Genomic DNA, 20,388 nt, shown 5'->3' on the forward strand with positions numbered 1-20,388 from the left:
TGACACAAGACTTTTCATTCCAATGAGATCAGTCCTCACCGTTTGCATTAGCTGCAGGCACTCCAGATTCCCGGATACACCAATCCTATCGATTCTCAGTGATTGTTTTCCAAATGCAAAGAGTCTTGAGCTATCTTGCCACAGTAGAGATTTCACACACACTCGGAAATACCATTCCGACCCCCCACTGTCTTCCTGGAGACAGGTAAAATTAGACTTGCGGAACGGACACTCAAGAGACTTCGTCACTCTGGAGACCATCTTCCTCTCCCTTTCTTCTGCCTGTCAAAACATAGAATCACTCTTCATCAAAAGCCATAAAGCTTTCCAATGGGCAAGTCAAGCACAACCATCAAAGCATGTAAACTACCTTTTCTGACTGATATCCATCTTGAATCTCGTTGGCGTGAAGAGCACTATACACTTCAACTGATAAAAGACTTGCTATATGACGTGAATCCTGGTTTGAAGTTTGTCAAAGTAGAAAGTGTACAGCTAGGAAACGTAGTATTGGAGAGTGTTGAATGGTCCCGAACATCTTCAGATTGTGGGTTGCAAATTAAAGGAGCATCAGCGGCTGTACCCATAACTGAGTTGATTGATCTTACAACTAGTGACCTTAAAGAGGTTACCGTCTTAACACTTGTCAGTTGCGAGATTGATTTTTGTCAGTCTGAAATTAAGTCCCCGCAAAGCCCAAAGGAAGTTGGTACACTGCGGGAAATCAGGTTCGTTGGTTCAGAAAACCCACTTTCCGAATCTGACAGGAACAAGCTTTCGGAGTTGTATCCTAATGTCAAAGTGACTGAAAACCAGGAGAGTCAGGAATCATCTGAAGAATCTCAGGAGGGTGCAGGGATACCATCCAAGTTGGATAAGGCCTCCTTTCAGTCATTCAAGACCTCTGCCATAGGTGGGTTGATAGAAATTGTTCTTTAATATGAATACCAGATATATAGTGATTTATTCAAATTTACCTTCATGGAAATCATTAATAATTACAAGGTTTTATGATATGTATAGAAAAGAGTTAGATTTTACAATGGGCATACTGGTGTTATTGGGAATTGACTTCTGCAGACATGGAATTTTTTGCAAGAATTTCCTCATGCAAATTACGCATATTTATTGAGATAGGCTAAATTATCTCCCGTGCACAATCTGATATTTCCTCATATATATATACAATGATTCTGATGTTTCGTTAATATCTTCCCTTGTCTAAATAGATGATTTATTATTGAAAGACAGGTAGATATAATGATCTATTACGGGCACCTAACCCATATCGGAAATAATCAAAATTTTAAAGAAAGTAATATTCCTTTAAACTACCATTTTTTGATATACAGATGAACTTGTTGAGGAAAAGGTCGAATTTCATGAAGATACAGGCTCACAGAACCCTGAAGGTGGAGAAGAAGAAACCTCATGGCAAGAAAAAGAAGAGGAATTTGACGTGAACCAAGGAAGCCTGCCCCATGAATCAGGTTCTGTAGGAGTAGAGTAATCAGGAAATAATTTTCGTGTTGTACACAAGAAGAATTTGTTTGATATTAAAACATGCTTACTAGTTTGCATGTTATTGAGGATTTCCGGACGAACATATTTTTGCAATGTTTACAGAACGAAAGATAAAGAGGGAAGATAGTAGATAACTGTGTTTTTTTCCTTGTAATGCTAGCATGTTACTCAACGAGAGCTTTTTGTCTCACCTGCATAGCAGAGTGAGGCTATAGGCGCCGCTTTTCCGACGGCGTCGGCGACGGCGGCGGTGGCGGCGGCGTCAACATCAAATCTTAACCTAAGGTTAAGTTTTTGAAATGACATCATAACTTAAAAAGTATATGGACCTAGTTCATGAAACTTGGCCATAAGATTAATCAAATATTACTAAACATCCGACATGACCTTGGTCATGTCGCATGACCAAGGTCAAAGGTCATTTAGGGTCAGTGAACTTAGACCATGTTGGGGAAAATCAACATTAATATCTTAACCTGAGGTTAAGTTTTTAAAATGTCATCATAGCTTAGAAAATATATGGACCTAGTTCATTAAACTTGGAAATGAGGTTAATCAAGTATCACCAAACATCCTGCATGAGTTTCACGTCACATGACCAAGGTCAAAAGTCATTTAGGGTCAATGAACTTTGGCCGAATTCGGGGTATTTGTTGAATTACCATCATAACTTTGAAAGTATGTTGGTCTAGTTCATAAAACTTGCACATAAGAGTAATCAAGTATCACTAAACATCCTGTGCGCATTTGAGGTAACATGACTAAGGTCAAAGGTCAATGAACTTTGGCCATAATGGGAGTATCTGTTGAATTACCATTATAACTTTGCAAGGTAATTGATCTGACTTTGAAACTTGGACATAGGAGTAATCAAGTATCACTGAATATCCTGTGCAAGTTTCAGGTCACATGATCAAGGTCAAAGGTCATGTGAGGTCAATGAACTTTGGCCACATTGGGGGTATCACTGAACATCTTGTGCGAGTTATAGTAGTTTTCAAAGTCAGCACTGCTGCTATGATGAATCGCGTGATGAAGGTGTGACGGCCACAGGCATTCCACTTGTTTATTAGTTTGATTAAAAAAACAACATATCGACCCAATTGAGAAATAGATGTTTAAAAACTGCCAAAATTTGAAGAAAAAAAATATTGTTAAAATACGACATTCCTCTTATCATTTACAATGGATATTTCAGAATGTTCCCCAGTCGTGGCAGTGTTAAGCGGCAATGATTTATTACAATTTTGAACTTAAAGTTTTGCAATAAAAAAGTGCAATATAGATATTTTAAATAATTTTCAGCACCTGGTGAAGGAGATGTCGAAACAACCAATAAAGAGTGTTGCAAGAGAGTTGGAGCTGATGGTGGTAGATTGCAGCTAGAGTCCTTTGGAATTGAACTTGAGATACCTCCCGGTGCAATCAACAGCAAAGAGCCACAGGAAATATCTCTGCGTGTCCTGACCGATACTCCTAATCTTGGTGACACCGAAAAAGAGATGTCCGTCTGCTTTGGGGTACAATGCTTAGCTCCTGATGACTTAGTCTTGAGGTCACCGGTGACTTACAAAATACCTCATTGCGCTGTTGCAAACCGGTACTCCAGTTTAGAGGCAGTCCTTTACACAGGAGAGGGGGAATATACACCGGGTAGGTTGGCATTACATAATCGCTTTTGCCAAGACACGCGATAAAATATGGAAGGTTTGGTGTAATAAAGCAAGATGTATGTTCTTTCCCGTAGTTTTGAAAAAAAGATGATGTAAAGTTCAACGTTCAAAGTTTATTTACACATTTCAATAAAACCAACAAACGAAAAAAATTCGAAGAAATACCTGCCTATAGAAATGAATGTAATCACGTAAACGTATTATGAAATGTGGTAGGGAAGAAATATTTAAGATTTACCATATTTTTAACAAAGTTTTTGTGACAGAGGCCAATGAAATGAATAATGCCAAAAAATCAAGAAATTGAACAAATAACAAATAACCCCTCCCTCATTATTAAATAAATGATTATCCATATTCAGGGAATTTCTTACGAAGTCTGGTTCATATTTAAAAGAATGTAATGTAGTAATCTGCACTGTCTCAGCGCTGGAGAGATTCTCACATAAATGTATACACAACACAAAAATAAGCACCACTTAAATCAAAATGTACCTTTTGAAAGCAACAATTCTGTTATATAGATTTGGTTAGGCGGTTTCCTGCACTCATTAATCAACTCCTGTAAAAGATGAGATTAATCGGTTGAGTCATGCATAAGTTATCAAAGGTTTATATGACCACTTTTGAAAGTTATAAGAATATTTTTTTTTTCAGATTGTGTATATTCAGAGTTGGGCAAAGGTTGTTTCTGGTGAATTTCATACTGCTAATAATTTTTTTTATCCATCATTTAGCCACTCCACACATAATTGTGATAACGTGGGTCATAGTTGAGTGAGCACAATTATTTTGTAACGTATCATTATAGGGATTTATGGCAGTATCCTCTGTATAAATTAAAAACACATGTTAAAATGTGAAGATGTGCTCCCCTCCCCCAATATTTCGATCCCCTCCCTATTCTCAAATTCTGAATCGACCACTGATTTAAACAATATTTCAAATTATCCCGAGAAATTGTGAGGAAAAGAATGTTTATGAAATATAAAGAGTATTCATTATTAAGTTTTCTTTCTGACAATTGCTCTCCCAAGTCTTAACCAAGAAATTCTGAATGTTACCAAAAATTATCGATGATAAAAACAGCAGCAATTCACTCATATTTGAGACAAAAATTTGCCCCCAGTTTTCATTTTATAACCACTCAAAATGAGTCTGACTTTGAAAATGCCACCTCCCTCTTGATGCGTGCTCACTCATCCATAAATAAATCAAGTAGATTTCGCACAGAATTCCACCCACAGGTTGATATACATTACTGCCAAATGATATTGCTGAAGACATTAAAAGAGAAATCTTATTCTTAAATATAATTGTGCTCATATAGTGTACACAATGTCTATGAGAGAGAAGTCGAAATTTTAACAAAAAGGAATTGAGGGTGTGGTTCATGAAAGATGTTTGTCCCTTCTGCCAATATATTTTTTTTTTAAACTTTGCATACGGCTTCAGAGTGACACTATCTGAGAAAGCTCGCCCACCAAAATAACCATTCGATGGCGCATCGATTGGATATTAAATCACTAAATATTAAATATGAATTGAATCACTGAAGCACGTTAAGTGATCTTGAACATAACGAAAACAAGTTGATGAGATATTTTCAGCTCCCAAAATTAAACAATACTTGCCTAGGATATTGGAAAATCGCGTTTTTTGGTTTTAATTAAATGTTCATTGAACCTTGAAATAAATACTGTTGAAGATATTCTTCTCCCCCCTCAAAAAAATGTCATTATATTCTTTTATTCATATGGTTGGAAATGTGATGAAATTCCAATTATAACAAATTTTGAATTGTGTTTATTCAACCGTGAAATTTAGCAAAAAAAAATAATGTTGTTACGTCTGTTAGCAATTACCTTTTACTTGCCGACTGAATAGTTTTCATGATGAGAATGTGGAATTTGTTCGGATATTCTGGAATGAGAATCATGACACTGATCTTTTGATTTTAAAAAGTGACGATTTTGCTATCTCGCTGTGCTCACAGGAGCATGACATAAAACACGTGTGCAACATTCACTCAGAGGGTAGCTTATACAATAACCCACACGTTCATGCAAAAAGGTCTTTAAGACTCATACCTGCAAAGCTGTCCGATATATAGGCCTACTGTATATAGTCAGGGGCCTTAGCAAAATTTTGGGGACAGGATTTACAAAAGCGCCATTTTTTGCATGTGGGTTCTGGTATCAAAAGCAATAATTCTAGATAGGGTGCCCTGAAATTGGTGAAGGGCACCCTATTTTAAAATGCTAATTTATGCAAATTTTATGCAAAAAACTCATAATTCACCTTATCTCACTAAAAATAATTTTCAAATGCCCAATTTTTGTGTGTTTGGGTCTTCTTTTGCTAAATATTTAACTGCAGGTCGATTTTTATAAAATTCGCATCCGGTAGGATGCGAAAGATATTGTATGTTTGATTTTGCCAGCGCCATAATGAGGCTGCGATGAATGCAAGGAATGCTCCCCAGGGAGTGGAAATTGTGCACTTTTCGTGCGGGATTGAAATGAATCCAATGACCGGGGTAATAATATGCTGTAACGCGCTTTGGGCCATTCTGGGAAAAGCGCTTTATAAAAATTGGGTATTATTATTATTATTATTATTATTTTAAGGTTAATTTATGCAAATTATATGCAAATCACATGTAAAAACACATGTATTACCATATATCGACATATAGAATTGTCAAAATCACATTTTTTTCCACATGTGTCACTGGTACCAAAAACATTAATTCTTGATAGGATACCTCGATATCAATGACTTGAATCCTTTTTCATAGGGCTAATTTATGCAAAATTATGCAACATCACACTATTCACCGTGAATTACTGTATATGTATAGTACAGACCTAAACTTATCTATAGAAGCCTATTTCTTTTCTTTTTTTTGGGGGGGGGGGTGGGGGTATTTGGGATTTTTTTTGACGGGACATCAAATCTAGATTAATTTCTGTACAGCTCCTGAATAAGAATCAATTTTCAATGTTAATGCAAATTTATGCAAAATTTATGCAAATATGTGTAAAACTCATCAACTATCCTATTTTGAGGTTTTAAACCGAGGGACAAGCACAACACTATGCATATGAGACACTGTTACACAATTCATTCATTATGGTGACTTTCCATGCGACCAGAGGAGAGCATCATGTTTAAAATGCAAATTTATGCAAATTATAAATCCTGTGCATACCCCTTTCACAATTAAAAAAAACCCCGAAATCATATGGTATTTTCAAAGCAATTCAAGAGGTCAGATTTCTTTCCCAAGTAGAGTTTTCCCCTGTCAGAAATAGGAGGGTATATGGATGGTTCTCATGGCAGAAAAAGCTGTCCATGTCTGCCCCTCTGACAACTATGTACATTATTTTTAGAACAGGGACACATAAGATTTTAGCAAAGAGACCTGATCCTTCTTTTTCTGTCGTCCCTTGATTGAAGGTGACTTGAATAATTTCAGTGATTTTTCTTTATTGGCTTATGAATTGATCTCTATCTCTAAAACTAAGGTAACACCAAGACCAAATTCTCCCAATCAATTTTAGGCCGAATCAGAGTCGAATCTATCTGGAATAGGTCCCGAATCAGAGCTATCGACTTCCCAAAATAATTGTCCAAATGCCTCCCCAAAATTAATTCAACCGAATTCCATCCAAATACATCCCAAATGTGGATCGAAAAAAATGTGTCTTGGCCACATTCTGGAGTATTTTGGAGGATATTCGGCTGGTTTTAAAATTTTCAAGACAAGCAGAATCTCTCCACGAATGTTTCCGTTGGGGAGGGAGAACAGAATAGTCCCGGATCCTTCCGAAGCGATTCTGGGAGCTCCCTGAATCCGAGATGAATAAGTACCGAATCCAGGCCATTTTGGGCAGAACTGATCCGACTTTGTTCGGGAGAATTTGGTTTTGGTGTAACCCTTTGCTTAAAGCTAGGGTTAGAACGGAACCAAATCAGCTGCGAATCCATCCATATACACGTATTCTGGTAGTTTCAGGAATATTCTGTTTTGCCTTCATAAATGCAAGAAAATTCGGGAACATTCGCTGAAAAATTCAGCTCATTTTGAAATGTTCAAAACCAGCCGAATGCCATCCAGACTATTCCCGAATGTGACCACAACAAAATCCATTCGGGCCACATTCAGGATGCATTCCGATGGAATTCGGTTGGATTTTTGGAGGCATTTTGGGGTATTTTGGGAAGACTCGATTCGTATCAGTCGTAGAGTAATTAAAGGTCCGACTCTTGCCCCCCCCCCCCATATCGTCCGAATCATTACTCGAATACAAAGAATATAGACGAATGAGATGAATTGGCCAGAAATTAGAAAAATGGCATCCAAAAAGCTGCCGAATCGGTAAATTATAGCCCATTTCGAAAGAATCTGGCACATTTTCGGGAAATTCTGTGGCGTACTCTGCAAATTCGGGCATAATCGTTCGATTCGGGTCGTTATTCAGGTCGTCGTTTGGCGAAAATCGGAGGATTCGGGCTAAATTCGGCTCGATTTTTTTTGCCACTGTTCTAGTTGGCATACGGCTTTATGCTTTATGTAATATATATTAGTCAATGGAATACAGCTTCATACATAAATTATTGTTAATTAACATGATATAACACACTTTTGCATGGAAACAGGATTTTCAATAGCATACAATTGAGTGATAGAGGTACTTCAACAGTTTGGCCCCTTTTCCACTGTTAAACCCACTGGAATGGGACTAATTTACACATATGAAATAATTGCTAATTTACATAAATTAGCATATTTTGCATGAAGACGGGATTTTCAATAGCATGTTTGATAGGGAAAATTAAATCTATGAATCTGATAGAGATTTTCTTTAAGTTTGGTTTCTTTTTATTCCTTTTTACTAATTTTTACTATTCATGCATAAATCAACTGCTAATTTACATAAATTAACATATTTTTGCATAAAAACATGATTTCAATATCATGTTTGATAAGGAAATTTAAAGCTATTGACCTAAAAGAGACTTTCTTTGGTTTGGTATCTCTTTATTTACTTTTATTAATCAATTCCTATTGGCATATGGCGTCATGCATAAATTACTGCTAATTTACATAAATTAGCATATATTTGCATAAAGTTGCAATTTTCAGCACCAGGTTTTGTGGGAAAAATTAAAGCTATTGACCTGATAGAGACTTTCCTAAAGTTTTGTATCTTTTTATTAACTTTTATTAATTCCCATTGGCATATAGCTTCATGCATAAATTACCGCTAATTTACATAAATTAGCATATTTTTGCATGAAGATGCAATTTTCAACACCATGTCCTGTGGGAAAAATTAAAGCTATTGACCTGATAGAAACTTTCCTAAAGTTTGGTATCTTTTTTTAAAAAAAAATATTAATTGATTCCTAATGGCATATGGCTTAATGCATAAAATACTGCTAATTTGCATAAATTAGCATATTTTTGCATGAAGATGCAATTTTCAACACCATGTTCTGTGGGAAAAAATGAAGCTATTGACCAAATAGTGACATAGGGAAAGTTTGGTGCTTTTGTAAACTCTGTCCCCAAAACTTCAAATTTAAGGCCTAAGGCCCCTGACTATTCAGGGGCCTTAGCAAAATTTTGGGGACAGGATTTACAAAAGCGCCATTTTTTGCATGTGGGTCCCTGGTATCAAAAGCAATAATTCTAGATAGGGTGCCCTGAAATTGGTGAAGGGCACCCTATTTTAAAATGCTAATTTATGCAAATTTTATGCAAAAAACTCATAATTCACCTTATCTCACTAAAAATAATTTTCAAATGCCCAATTTTTGTGTGTTTGGGTCTTCTTTTGCTAAATATTTAACTGCAGGTCGATTTTTATAAAATTGGTGAGTATGAATCAATTTTTAAGGTTAATTTATGCAAATTATATGCAAATCACATGTAAAAACACATGTATTACCATATATCGACATATAGAATTGTCAAAATCACATTTTTTTCCACATGTGTCACTGGTACCAAAAACATTAATTCTTGATAGGATACCTCGATATCAATGACTTGAATCCTTTTTCATAGGGCTAATTTATGCAAAATTATGCAACATCACACTATTCACCGTGAATTACTGTATATGTATAGTACAGACCTAAACTTATCTATAGAAGTCTATTTCTTTTCTTTTTTTTTTGGGGGGGGTGGGGGTATTTGGGATTTTTTTGACGGGACATCAAATCTAGATTAATTTCTGTACAGCTCCTGAATAAGAATCAATTTTCAATGTTAATGCAAATTTATGCAAAATTTATGCAAATATGTGTAAAACTCATCAACTATCCTATTTTGAGGTTTTAAACCAAGGGACAAGCACAACACTATGCATATGAGACACTGTTACACAATTCATTCATTATGGTGACTTTCCATGCGACCAGAGGAGAGCATCATGTTTAAAATGCAAATTTATGCAAATTATAAATCCTGTGCATACCCCTTTCACAATTAAAAAAAAAACCCGAAATCATATGGTATTTTCAAAGCAATTCAAGAGGTCAGATTTCTTTCCCAAGTAGAGTTTTCCCCTGTCAGAAATAGGAGGGTATATGGATGGTTCTCATGGCAGAAAAAGCTGTCCATGTCTGCCCCTCTGACAACTATGTACATTATTTTTAGAACAGGGACACATAAGATTTTAGCAAAGAGACCTGATCCTTCTTTTTCTGTCGTCCCTTGATTGAAGGTGACTTGAATAATTTCAGTGATTTTTCTTTATTGGCTTATGAATTGATCTCTATCTCTGAAACTAAGGTAACACCAAGACCAAATTCTCCCAATCAATTTTAGGCCGAATCAGAGTCGAATCTATCTGGAATAGGTCCCGAATCAGAGCTATCGACTTCCCAAAATAATTGTCCAAATGCCTCCCCAAAATTAATTCAACCGAATTCCATCCAAATACATCCCAAATGTGGATCGAAAAAAATGTGTCTTGGCCACATTCTGGAGTATTTTGGAGGATATTCGGCTGGTTTTAAAATTTTCAAGACAAGCAGAATCTCTCCACGAATGTTTCCGTTGGGGAGGGAGAACAGAATAGTCCCGGATCCTTCCGAAGCGATTCTGGGAGCTCCCTGAATCCGAGATGAATAAGTACCGAATCCAGGCCATTTTAGGCAGAACTGATCCGACTTTGTTCGGGAGAATTTGGTTTTGGTGTAACCCTTTGCTTAAAGCTAGGGTTAGAACGGAACCAAATCAGCTGCGAATCCATCCATATACACGTATTCTGGTAGTTTCAGGAATATTCTGTTTTGCCTTCATAAATGCAAGAAAATTCGGGAACATTCGCTGAAAAATTCAGCTCATTTTGAAATGTTCAAAACCAGCCGAATGCCATCCAGACTATTCCCGAATGTGACCACAACAAAATCCATTCGGGCCACATTCAGGATGCATTCCGATGGAATTCGGTTGGATTTTTGGAGGCATTTTGGGGTATTTTGGGAAGACTCGATTCGTATCAGTCGTAGAGTAATTAAAGGTCCGACTCTTGCCCCCCCCCCCCCATATCGTCCGAATCATTACTCGAATACAAAGAATATAGACGAATGAGATGAATTGGCCAGAAATTAGAAAAATGGCATCCAAAAAGCTGCCGAATCGGTAAATTATAGCCCATTTCGAAAGAATCTGGCACATTTTCGGGAAATTCTGTGGCGTACTCTGCAAATTCGGGCATAATCGTTCGATTCGGGTCGTTATTCAGGTCGTCGTTTGGCGAAAATCGGAGGATTCGGGCTAAATTCGGCTCGATTTTTTTTGCCACTGTTCTAGTTGGCATACGGCTTTATGCTTTATGTAATATATATTAGTCAATGGAATACAGCTTCATACATAAATTATTGTTAATTAACATGATAACACACTTTTGCATGGAAACAGGATTTTCAATAGCATACAATTGAGTGATAGAGGTACTTCAACAGTTTGGCCCCTTTTCCACTGTTAAACCCACTGGAATGGGACTAATTTACACATATGAAATAATTGCTAATTTACATAAATTAGCATATTTTGCATGAAGACGGGATTTTCAATAGCATGTTTGATAGGGAAAATTAAATCTATGGATCTGATAGAGATTTTCTTTAAGTTTGGTTTCTTTTTATTCCTTTTTACTAATTTTTACTATTCATGCATAAATCAACTGCTAATTTACATAAATTAACATATTTTTGCATAAAAACATGATTTCAATATCATGTTTGATAAGGAAATTTAAAGCTATTGACCTAAAAGAGACTTTCTTTGGTTTGGTATCTCTTTATTTACTTTTATTAATCAATTCCTATTGGCATATGGCTTCATGCATAAATTACTGCTAATTTACATAAATTAGCATATATTTGCATAAAGTTGCAATTTTCAGCACCAGGTTTTGTGGGAAAAATTAAAGCTATTGACCTGATAGAGACTTTCCTAAAGTTTGGTATCTTTTTAAAAAAAAAAATATTAATTGATTCCTAATGGCATATGGCTTAATGCATAAAATACTGCTAATTTGCATAAATTAGCATATTTTTGCATGAAGATGCAATTTTCAACACCATGTTCTGTGGGAAAAAATGAAGCTATTGACCAAATAGTGACATAGGGAAAGTTTGGTGCTTTTGTAAACTCTGTCCCCAAAACTTCAAATTTAAGGCCTAAGGCCCCTGACTAATAGGCCCCTGACTAATATATATATATATACACACTTTTCTTTTACCTCGCAGGTGAAGAAGTATATGAATAATGGTGGTTAATTCTATTTTACATGATTGCGTAGAAATCATGAATGCTTGTGAGGAGGTATTAGAGGGCCGACGGCCTAAGCTCCTCTCTGAGAGACGTAGTAATATGGATTAATGTGTTCCCAAAGGACACTAGTTCACCGAGTGGGAATCGAACCCGGGTCACCGGAATCCAAAATCCCAGTTCTACGGACTAAGCTATCGCGAACTATTCTTGTATGATTAAATAAATATGTAAGATTTGTACAGGATTAGTAAGTTTAGGCTGCATGCTCTACACACACTACACGCATGTAACATATCACTTTGTCACTCTAACATTGCATCAGATGCAGATGTCAAAGAGAGAATCCTATTAAGAAATACAGGACTTCCAAACTGTGTCATCGAAAAGGGTGTTCTTAGATTGCAGATAGATCACTTCTCCTGGCTTTTCATCAGATTTATCAAGAATTTGTTCTTCAGAGGGAAACAAATGTGTTGCTTGCCATTTGCAGAACAGCCACTACCAGAAGAAAGAATGTCTGTCATCGTGCGTGTACATCTCTTTGACGACCTTACGGGGGAAAAAAAGGTATCAGTTCCCAAGAACGTCGAAATTTCAAATAGCTCAAACATGATTTTATATATTGGTTAATCATATTGAAAACCCAATTATTACAACTGTAATGCATCTCATATTTTTCGTTTCCAGTTGAAATTTAGTGCAATCACATTCCGGGTTCAGATATTATAAAGAATATACGTGTAATAATAGTACTTCCATACCATCTATAACAATGTGGGGGTATTTGATTATGTTATATAAAGAACACTGCAGAAGGTTAAGAGCCACCCAGAGACGCTTATAATAGATCCTTAAAAATCATCATAAAATTGACCAACGCCTACTAAATTTGTTCCCAATTTCTCAACCGTTTGAAGAGAAAATGCAATGCACGTGTTATAAGAAGAATCTGTTAAACTTTTAGTAGATCGCTTTCAGGTAATAGCCAGTGCAGGTTAATATATAGACCAATTTCACAACGTGAGAGGGCAGCAGACTGGTCGCCATGCTGCGGTGGGCGAATCAACTTTTATAGTACACAAGTCAATAAGGTATTTGGTACATTCGTTCGATTTTTTTTTCATTTTGTAACAATTGAGCAGATTTCTTGTAAGATTCACAATGAGCATTAATCGGAGAAGTTCAGGTCGCAGAGGTGCTGTGTTCAATTGCCACAACAATTGGAGAAAGCTTCAGGATTGGAAGCAAAGTGAATGTGAAATTCACTCGCCTTGGACTCATGAAGCCTGTTTGTGTGTGAAGCCGTACTCCCTGCATAGGTTTCCAGGCCGTGATGAAGGAATGCGTCGCCAGTAGATAAAAAAGAGGGAGGAAGGGGAAGAGAGGGCCAGGGCCCTGTTTCATAAAAAGTTGCTATGATAGCAACTCCTGCTGGAACGGTAACTACCATGGCAAAAGTGAGAATTCTGCTTCCTGATTGACTTTTATAATAAAAGTTGCCATTCCAGCAAGAGTTGCTATCATAACTTTTTTATGAATTGGGCATTCTCACTGTTACCATGGTAGTTAACATTCCAGCAGGAGTTGCTTTCATAACAACTTTTTATGAATCAGGGCCCTGGCCCTCTCTTCCTCCTTTCTCCTTCCTCTCTGTTTTATTCTCTTGCCTTGCTCCCTCCTTTGGATACTTATAGGCCTGCATAAAATGTGGTGGTGGTGGTTTTTTTGTGGGGGGGGGGGGAGGGAGGGGGGATTTATTTGATCATGCTTAGATGGAAATATCAGTCCCTCTCTCTCTCTCTCACTACCCCCCCCCCTTTCTCACTATTCCCCTCTCCCTATCCCCCTCCTCTCACACATACTCTCTCCCCCCTCTCCCCTCTCTCATCCTCTCTCTCTCTCTCTCACACTCTATGTCTCGTTCACTCTCCCGCTACTCTAACACAATTTACTAGCAACAAGAAGTGAGTTCCCTGATGAAAACCAACAGCGATTCTTGGTCATCATCAACTCACTATTACTGACAAAACTAAGGGGAAAAAGTAGCCAAAGTGCAAAAATTCATCATACCTTCATCGGTCAGATATGGCCATTGTCTTACATCGTCTACCCAGGTGTCCATGCGTTATTTTATTGATTTATGATGAAGTTAATGACACAATATCAGAGCTTATCTGTAATCTTTCATTGAATTTGTACACAGAGCCAGTCGCGGTCAGCGCACTTGCCCACCGCAGCAATGGCGTCACCGATAGAGGGCCAAATACATAAACCGGCCGTGAAATTGGTCTATAGATATCACTGGATAACTTCTTCATGTTGTTCCATATTTCGATCCAGTTGTTTATCAGATAGATTCAGAGATTTCAAAGAGAAGTGTTATAAAAAGACACATTAGAGTGTAGGGGGTTTCACGGTGCGCCCTGTAATCTTTTGTTGGCAAGTGCTTGTAGTCCATAAGATATGCGGAAAAGATGCTCGAATCTGGCAGAAAGTGTGAAATTTAGCATGCAGGGATATTTCAGGGCACTGATTTAAAAAATCCCTGGCCCCAAGCGATTTGACCATCGGGTCGGCCGCCATCTTGATATCCAAGATGGCTGCCATGAAAAATCATTAATAATAATTTTTCTTGAATTTTAGATATGTGCTCTGAATTTGGAAAAAAGAGACCTATTTTGGGTTGCTGATTTAAAAAAATGCCGACCACAAGTGATGTGACCATCAGTTCAGCGGCAAGGTGGCTGCCATGAAAAACCATATATATCAAAATAATTTTCTTGGATTTTACATTATATCTGACACCGAAATTTGGCATACAGAAGTACGTGGCACCCAGATACCCATATACTTCAAGTTTCAGTGCCACATAATATGTAAAATTTAAGAAAATGAGTTTCAATGTTTCACGGCGGCCATCATGGATCAAAATGGCTGCCGACCCAATGGTCAAATCGCTTGGAGCCGGCAATATTACTTGATTGATTAATTGAGCCTATATGCCAAATTTCAATACCCCAGTTTCATATATATAAAACTCGAGAAAATAATTGCAATAGTATATCATGGCGGCAGTCTTGGATTTCAAGATGGCGGCCGTTTTGCCGCTGACCAAATGATCAAATTGCCGAGGGCCGGTAATATTTGAAATCAGTGCCTCAAAATACCCCTATATGCCAAATTGTTCTGTTACGTGTTATGTAAAAATTAGGAAAATGACATTTAATGATTTTAATGGCAGCCATATTGGATTTCGAAATGGCGACCGACTCGATGGTCAAATCGCTTGGGGCCGGCAATATTTGAAATTAGCGCCCCAAAGTAATTAGTAAAGTTACAAACATATTTACCTATTCTATTCATAACGATTTATTTCCTTTGAAAGATGGTAGTGCAAGAAGAACAGGACATAGGATTTGCTCGTATTCACCCTGCTACAGAAATCCCAATCAATGTGACAGAAGAGGATGTCACAATGGCTTGTTTCCTTGATAACGATCGTGTTCGAGAGGCAGTAAGTTAGAAAATTAGTCTTCGACGAAGTTTGCATCCAAATGAAATATTCAATTTTTTTTCAATTTTCAAGTTCACAACAAGATTGTTACGATATTGAATACCGAACAAATAACAAAGAAACTTTTCATTAGATCATTTTTGCTTTTTAATTATTTACATAGAATAAACAAAACAAATAATACATCTCACGTATCTTGAAGAGTCAGTTCTGAATTATTCCAAATGATGTATATATATATATATATATATATATATATATATATATATATACATATGCTTGCGATGATGAAATTTATATTGAAACACAATGAATAGTACAAGTCACTGTCACGAATTTAAATGTCCGTAAAGGTGAATTTGATGATGATAAACAGTCAATTTCGGCAATCCATAGGTTGACAAATGTTCTTTAGAACTGGTTGATGATCTCGATTAGAACTGAGAATTCCTCTCTTAAAATATCGGCAAACAGTTCATTGAAGGTGTGGAAATAATTCCACAGAAGATAGAAGTTGTATCCCAGTTGGAAATAAATTATGCTCTCACATAAACTCTGGACCGAAAATCTGAGTTCTGATCTGATGATGATAAAACTGTCAGCTTATACACATATATCTAAATTTTCCACTATTCTGGAAGCTTCTAGAATTGTACTTAAAGAGAACATTCTCCTCCTTTCTAGAGCAATCCTAACTCTAGAAGACTTTTGAATGACCTCAATAAAATTAACAATGTAAACAAAATAGCTAATCTTATTGTCCTATTCCACAACCGCTAGGGGGTCCTATTGTCTGTCAAAAATCATTGTAATATACGCAAATACCAATCATTACTCTGCCTAATGCCTACATACCGAAACTTAACTAAGACATTCTGGAAAGTTCTTATTATGCAATGAACTAAATGGATGAATGTACATGTAATTTCTCTTATAATTTCTTTTTATATATAACAATATACGGAACATGTATTTATAACATACAAAGAATATGTTACCAACTAATTTTAATGTTCGAGTCACATCCCTATTCCTAACACTTTCATCTATCATGTCTATAGTTTTCCAATATTTATCCTCATTTTCTTTCAGATGGCAAGTGGACCTATAAGATGTAGTACTTCTTCTCGCTGTTCCTGATGTCATGGCTGTATGATCGGCATATCCCAAACAGAAAATATTTATCTGTTGTGTCTATCTGTATTTTACAGATTGTCGAATACGACGACTTATGGAGAGGAAAAGATAGGATAGCGGATTTCGAGTTGGACCTAACTAATCAACCCCCTAGAGTTATTGTGGACCTGAAAGTGGGTCAGAATGGACAACGACAGAAAGACCTAAAATGCGTATTAAAGTTTGCATCACACTGCAGATCCTCTAGCTTTCAACCCCACGACATAGGTATCAACTGCTTCGTTAGCCTTAGGTCTAATTCTAATCTACAGTGCGTATCAAAAAAGTTTACACTTTGAAAAAGCCTTGGGAATTCAAAAATATACAACATGTGGGTAATTTTTTCACATATAATCTTGGGTTTGGGTCTCATCTATCCAATGAAAGAAAAAGTTCTGACAGAATGTTACATTTGAGTGAGCACTGTCCATTTTTGTAAAGCTCGCAGAAATTTGTTTGCGCAAAAATGCTTGTTTTCACGCTGTGCCAAGGGGAAAGGGCGAAATCAAATTTACCCTGCGAAACATTTCTCATACATTTCCCTTGCACTTTTAGTCAATTGAAATAAAACGGATACATTTAAGCATTTTGTAACAACTTTGCCACCCGAATTGAAATTTCAGCATTTAGTAAGCACAACCTTTACCCTTTTTGTGCAAGCTGGATCTGAGGACATAACTGAATCTGAACAAAAGTTTATATCAGACATTTCCAGCATTTTTTATCTCCAGAGTTTTTATCATTTAACCCGTTGCCAACGGGAGCCGGATATATACGGTTCCCTAAAACTTATTCATGTACGGGAGCCGTATATAGTCGGTTCCCCAAAGGCTATTACTCGCATCCATTTGCAGGCTTTAAAAATACAATTTCATACTATGTTTCTGCCTTTTCTGTGTTATAATTACAATGTCCATTAATTAAACTACACATTCCAGAAAGTCATACGTTTTTACCTTTTGTTTCTATAGTTTATAAAGCATTATAAAACGAGTTATGCTTCGAAGAGAGTCCAATATTGGCGTACAGTGGGCATTGCCGCTATGGAAGCTTGATTTCAACGATTTTCAGTTTCGCAGAACCACGTATATACCGTAATCAATAAAAGTGAGGGAAAACAATGGGAGCAGCGAAATGCAACCCAAAACGCACGCAGAGCTGAGTGCGTGCGCTGATATGATCAACGATAGATCGAAAACGATCGATACTTTATAAGATTGCTTGTGAGGTTTCAAAAAGTCCGGGGTTCGATCCCGGCCGCGTCACCTATGCCCGTGAGCAAGGCATTTAATCTACAATGCTCTTTTATCCTGCTTTCAAATAAATGAAAATGCTATATGCATTACTGCTAACTAGGTGTGCACTTCTTTTTAAAAAAATGGCGCCGTTGATAAAATATAGGAAGAAGAAAAATCATGGTTTCAGTTTATAACACATCGATTTTTGTTTTCTTCTTTCATTTAGGTGCATTATTTTGCCTCTTGAAAATGGCTGTCATAATATTCAACTTCATGAACTGATCAAGCTAGATCAAACTAGAAGAGAGTACACGACTTTAAGTTGATATCGATTTCTATAATCCTAAACAAAATGTGTATACAGCTGGCTATTGAGAATACCTCGGATCGTACGTACACTCTATTTTGTTCTAACGATACGGATGTGGTAATTGATGGAGGCATGGCCCCCTTTCCTTTGAAAATCACAAAAGGGCATCCAGCGAAGGTCAATAAAGTTGCCACTTACTAACAATGTAATAGAGTGACTTGAAAGGGAAGGATGTACGGATGAATTCACACTTTGTCAGTTTGGTTTAACACCAAAGAGTGATAAACGCCGTGACATAGGCATAATCATGCTAATGAAGACTAATATGTGTTATTTACGATGTACAAAGTATATGAAGCATGTTTTATCCATATCAGTAATCTCATATGAATTTTCGAAAAAAAATCTAAGGTTTCCCCAATTGATTTTATTCTGATTGAGTATGTTATCGTGGTTTGGTTTGACCTGCATATAAAAAAAATGTGATGCGATAGGAATCCAGAGCATGGAGTAAATCATGCATTCCATGGATATATTATTCGAGAAGATAGAGGGAATGAAAAGCAGAATATATTAAAATAAAATATTTATGTCTGCAAACAGGCCTATAATGCTTTTCACGGAACAAATGGTGTAAGCCGGGTAATGAATAAGTAGAGCGCCTTGATCACAATGTTTAGTGGATATTATATGAATTATTAATCATTATCATCATGCGGCTCGTTTAATTTTTTTTAATTGCTTGTTAGAAGGGTGCGAGAAAAACGGCATAAAGCATATTGTGATTCCATATACGTCCATTCAGTTATTTGTTTCATTTTTGGCCGTACTCCATAGAATATAACAGACGTTCAACTTTGATAAAGATAAATATGAGATAAAGCAATCAGTACATGAATTGATTAATAAAGACAATTAATTAATTAATTAGAGGTAATATATATCACTTAATATGAGCTGGAATATGATATTTAGGCAGGCGAGAATGGCCTTTCTATGTATCTCTTTTGAAGCACGCTCTTCCTCTTACAGTTCTCTAATTAACTCGTTATATTTGTATTTTCATCGGAGCTCTTATGGATTGTTGGCTACAAGGAAAAAGGAAGTGGAGAAATAAAACATAAGAATTATTTTAATACATCGAAATTCTGTAAAGGTGAATGTACCGGGTGAGAAATTATATACACTTACGACATTTTAGAATTATACTTTGGCAATGCAGGTTATTATTTTCAGAGTCCTTTTTCATCTTGACGAAATTGGATATTAAAACAAACTGAACGCAGGAAATAATAATTTCCGAACGGAAAGTTCCTAAAATGTTAATCAAATCATATATTGTCCGAAAATTTGACAGTGAGTGTGGCGAAACAAGGGGGGGGGGTTAAATGATGGAATATAATTTATATGCACTAGAATAAAAAAGGGTATAAAATATAGTAATGGTGTAACTTGGGTTGCGATTTCATTGCTGACCTCTATTTCTCCCCCCCCCCCTTTGCTTGTCAGAAAAAAAGTAAAGAAAAAGTAGCGCATTTATAGTCCCCTCCACCAAGAATTCCTTGGTTCACCGCCGATCTCTGACAACTAGATTACCAGCAAAACCGAAAATGTCTTTCTGGTCACACTCATTTTTTTCCATTTTAAATTGTCCAACATATACTTAAGTTATTTTTCTTGCATTTTCCATGAATTACTAATCATTTGTTGATCATTAAATCCTTTGCACATAAATGTCAAGAAAATAACCACACACGTTCTAAACTAGTGAAATAAACTGAGAATTGAGTAAGTTCACAATAAATAAAACGGTTTGCAGTGACCTATTGTATATTCTTGGATAATGAAAGAAAGGCAGAATGTCTTGTTTTTAATACAATTTTAATTACTAGAATCATTTGATACATAATATTCATTTTTTTACACAAATACATGGCAACGTCTCCGTTGGATTTTGAATTAAGGAAATAATTTGGAGGTTTTTGTTGAACATTTCTCGACGACGTATAAAATCTAGAAATCATTTGAAATTGATTATGGGCCGAATATGCCGGGCACCTATCCTAATGTAGGTTTTATTTTTTAGTATGGGTTGGGCTTGGAGGGCCGGGTTTGGACATATTTCTGTGATGACGAGAATATACTCAGAAGGG

The 20,388-nt window shown here is 36.4% G+C and overlaps 1 protein-coding gene across 1 annotated transcript in view; it reads left to right on the top strand.

The window, feature by feature from the left end:
* The first annotated feature begins 330 nt into the window (after positions 1 to 330).
* Positions 331 to 20,388, top strand: part of LOC121420625 — a 32,818-nt gene continuing 12,760 nt past the window's right edge. The window contains exons 1-6 of the mRNA XM_041615289.1: positions 331 to 913; positions 1,353 to 1,490; positions 2,830 to 3,177; positions 12,320 to 12,564; positions 15,383 to 15,511; positions 16,723 to 16,915. Of these exons, the coding sequence (XP_041471223.1) occupies positions 331 to 913; positions 1,353 to 1,490; positions 2,830 to 3,177; positions 12,320 to 12,564; positions 15,383 to 15,511; positions 16,723 to 16,915 (1,636 nt within the window). The remainder of the gene's footprint in view (positions 914 to 1,352; positions 1,491 to 2,829; positions 3,178 to 12,319; positions 12,565 to 15,382; positions 15,512 to 16,722; positions 16,916 to 20,388) is intronic.

This window comes from Lytechinus variegatus, chromosome 8 (genome assembly GCF_018143015.1).
Source record: "Lytechinus variegatus isolate NC3 chromosome 8, Lvar_3.0, whole genome shotgun sequence".
Taxonomy (NCBI): domain Eukaryota; kingdom Metazoa; phylum Echinodermata; class Echinoidea; order Temnopleuroida; family Toxopneustidae; genus Lytechinus; species Lytechinus variegatus.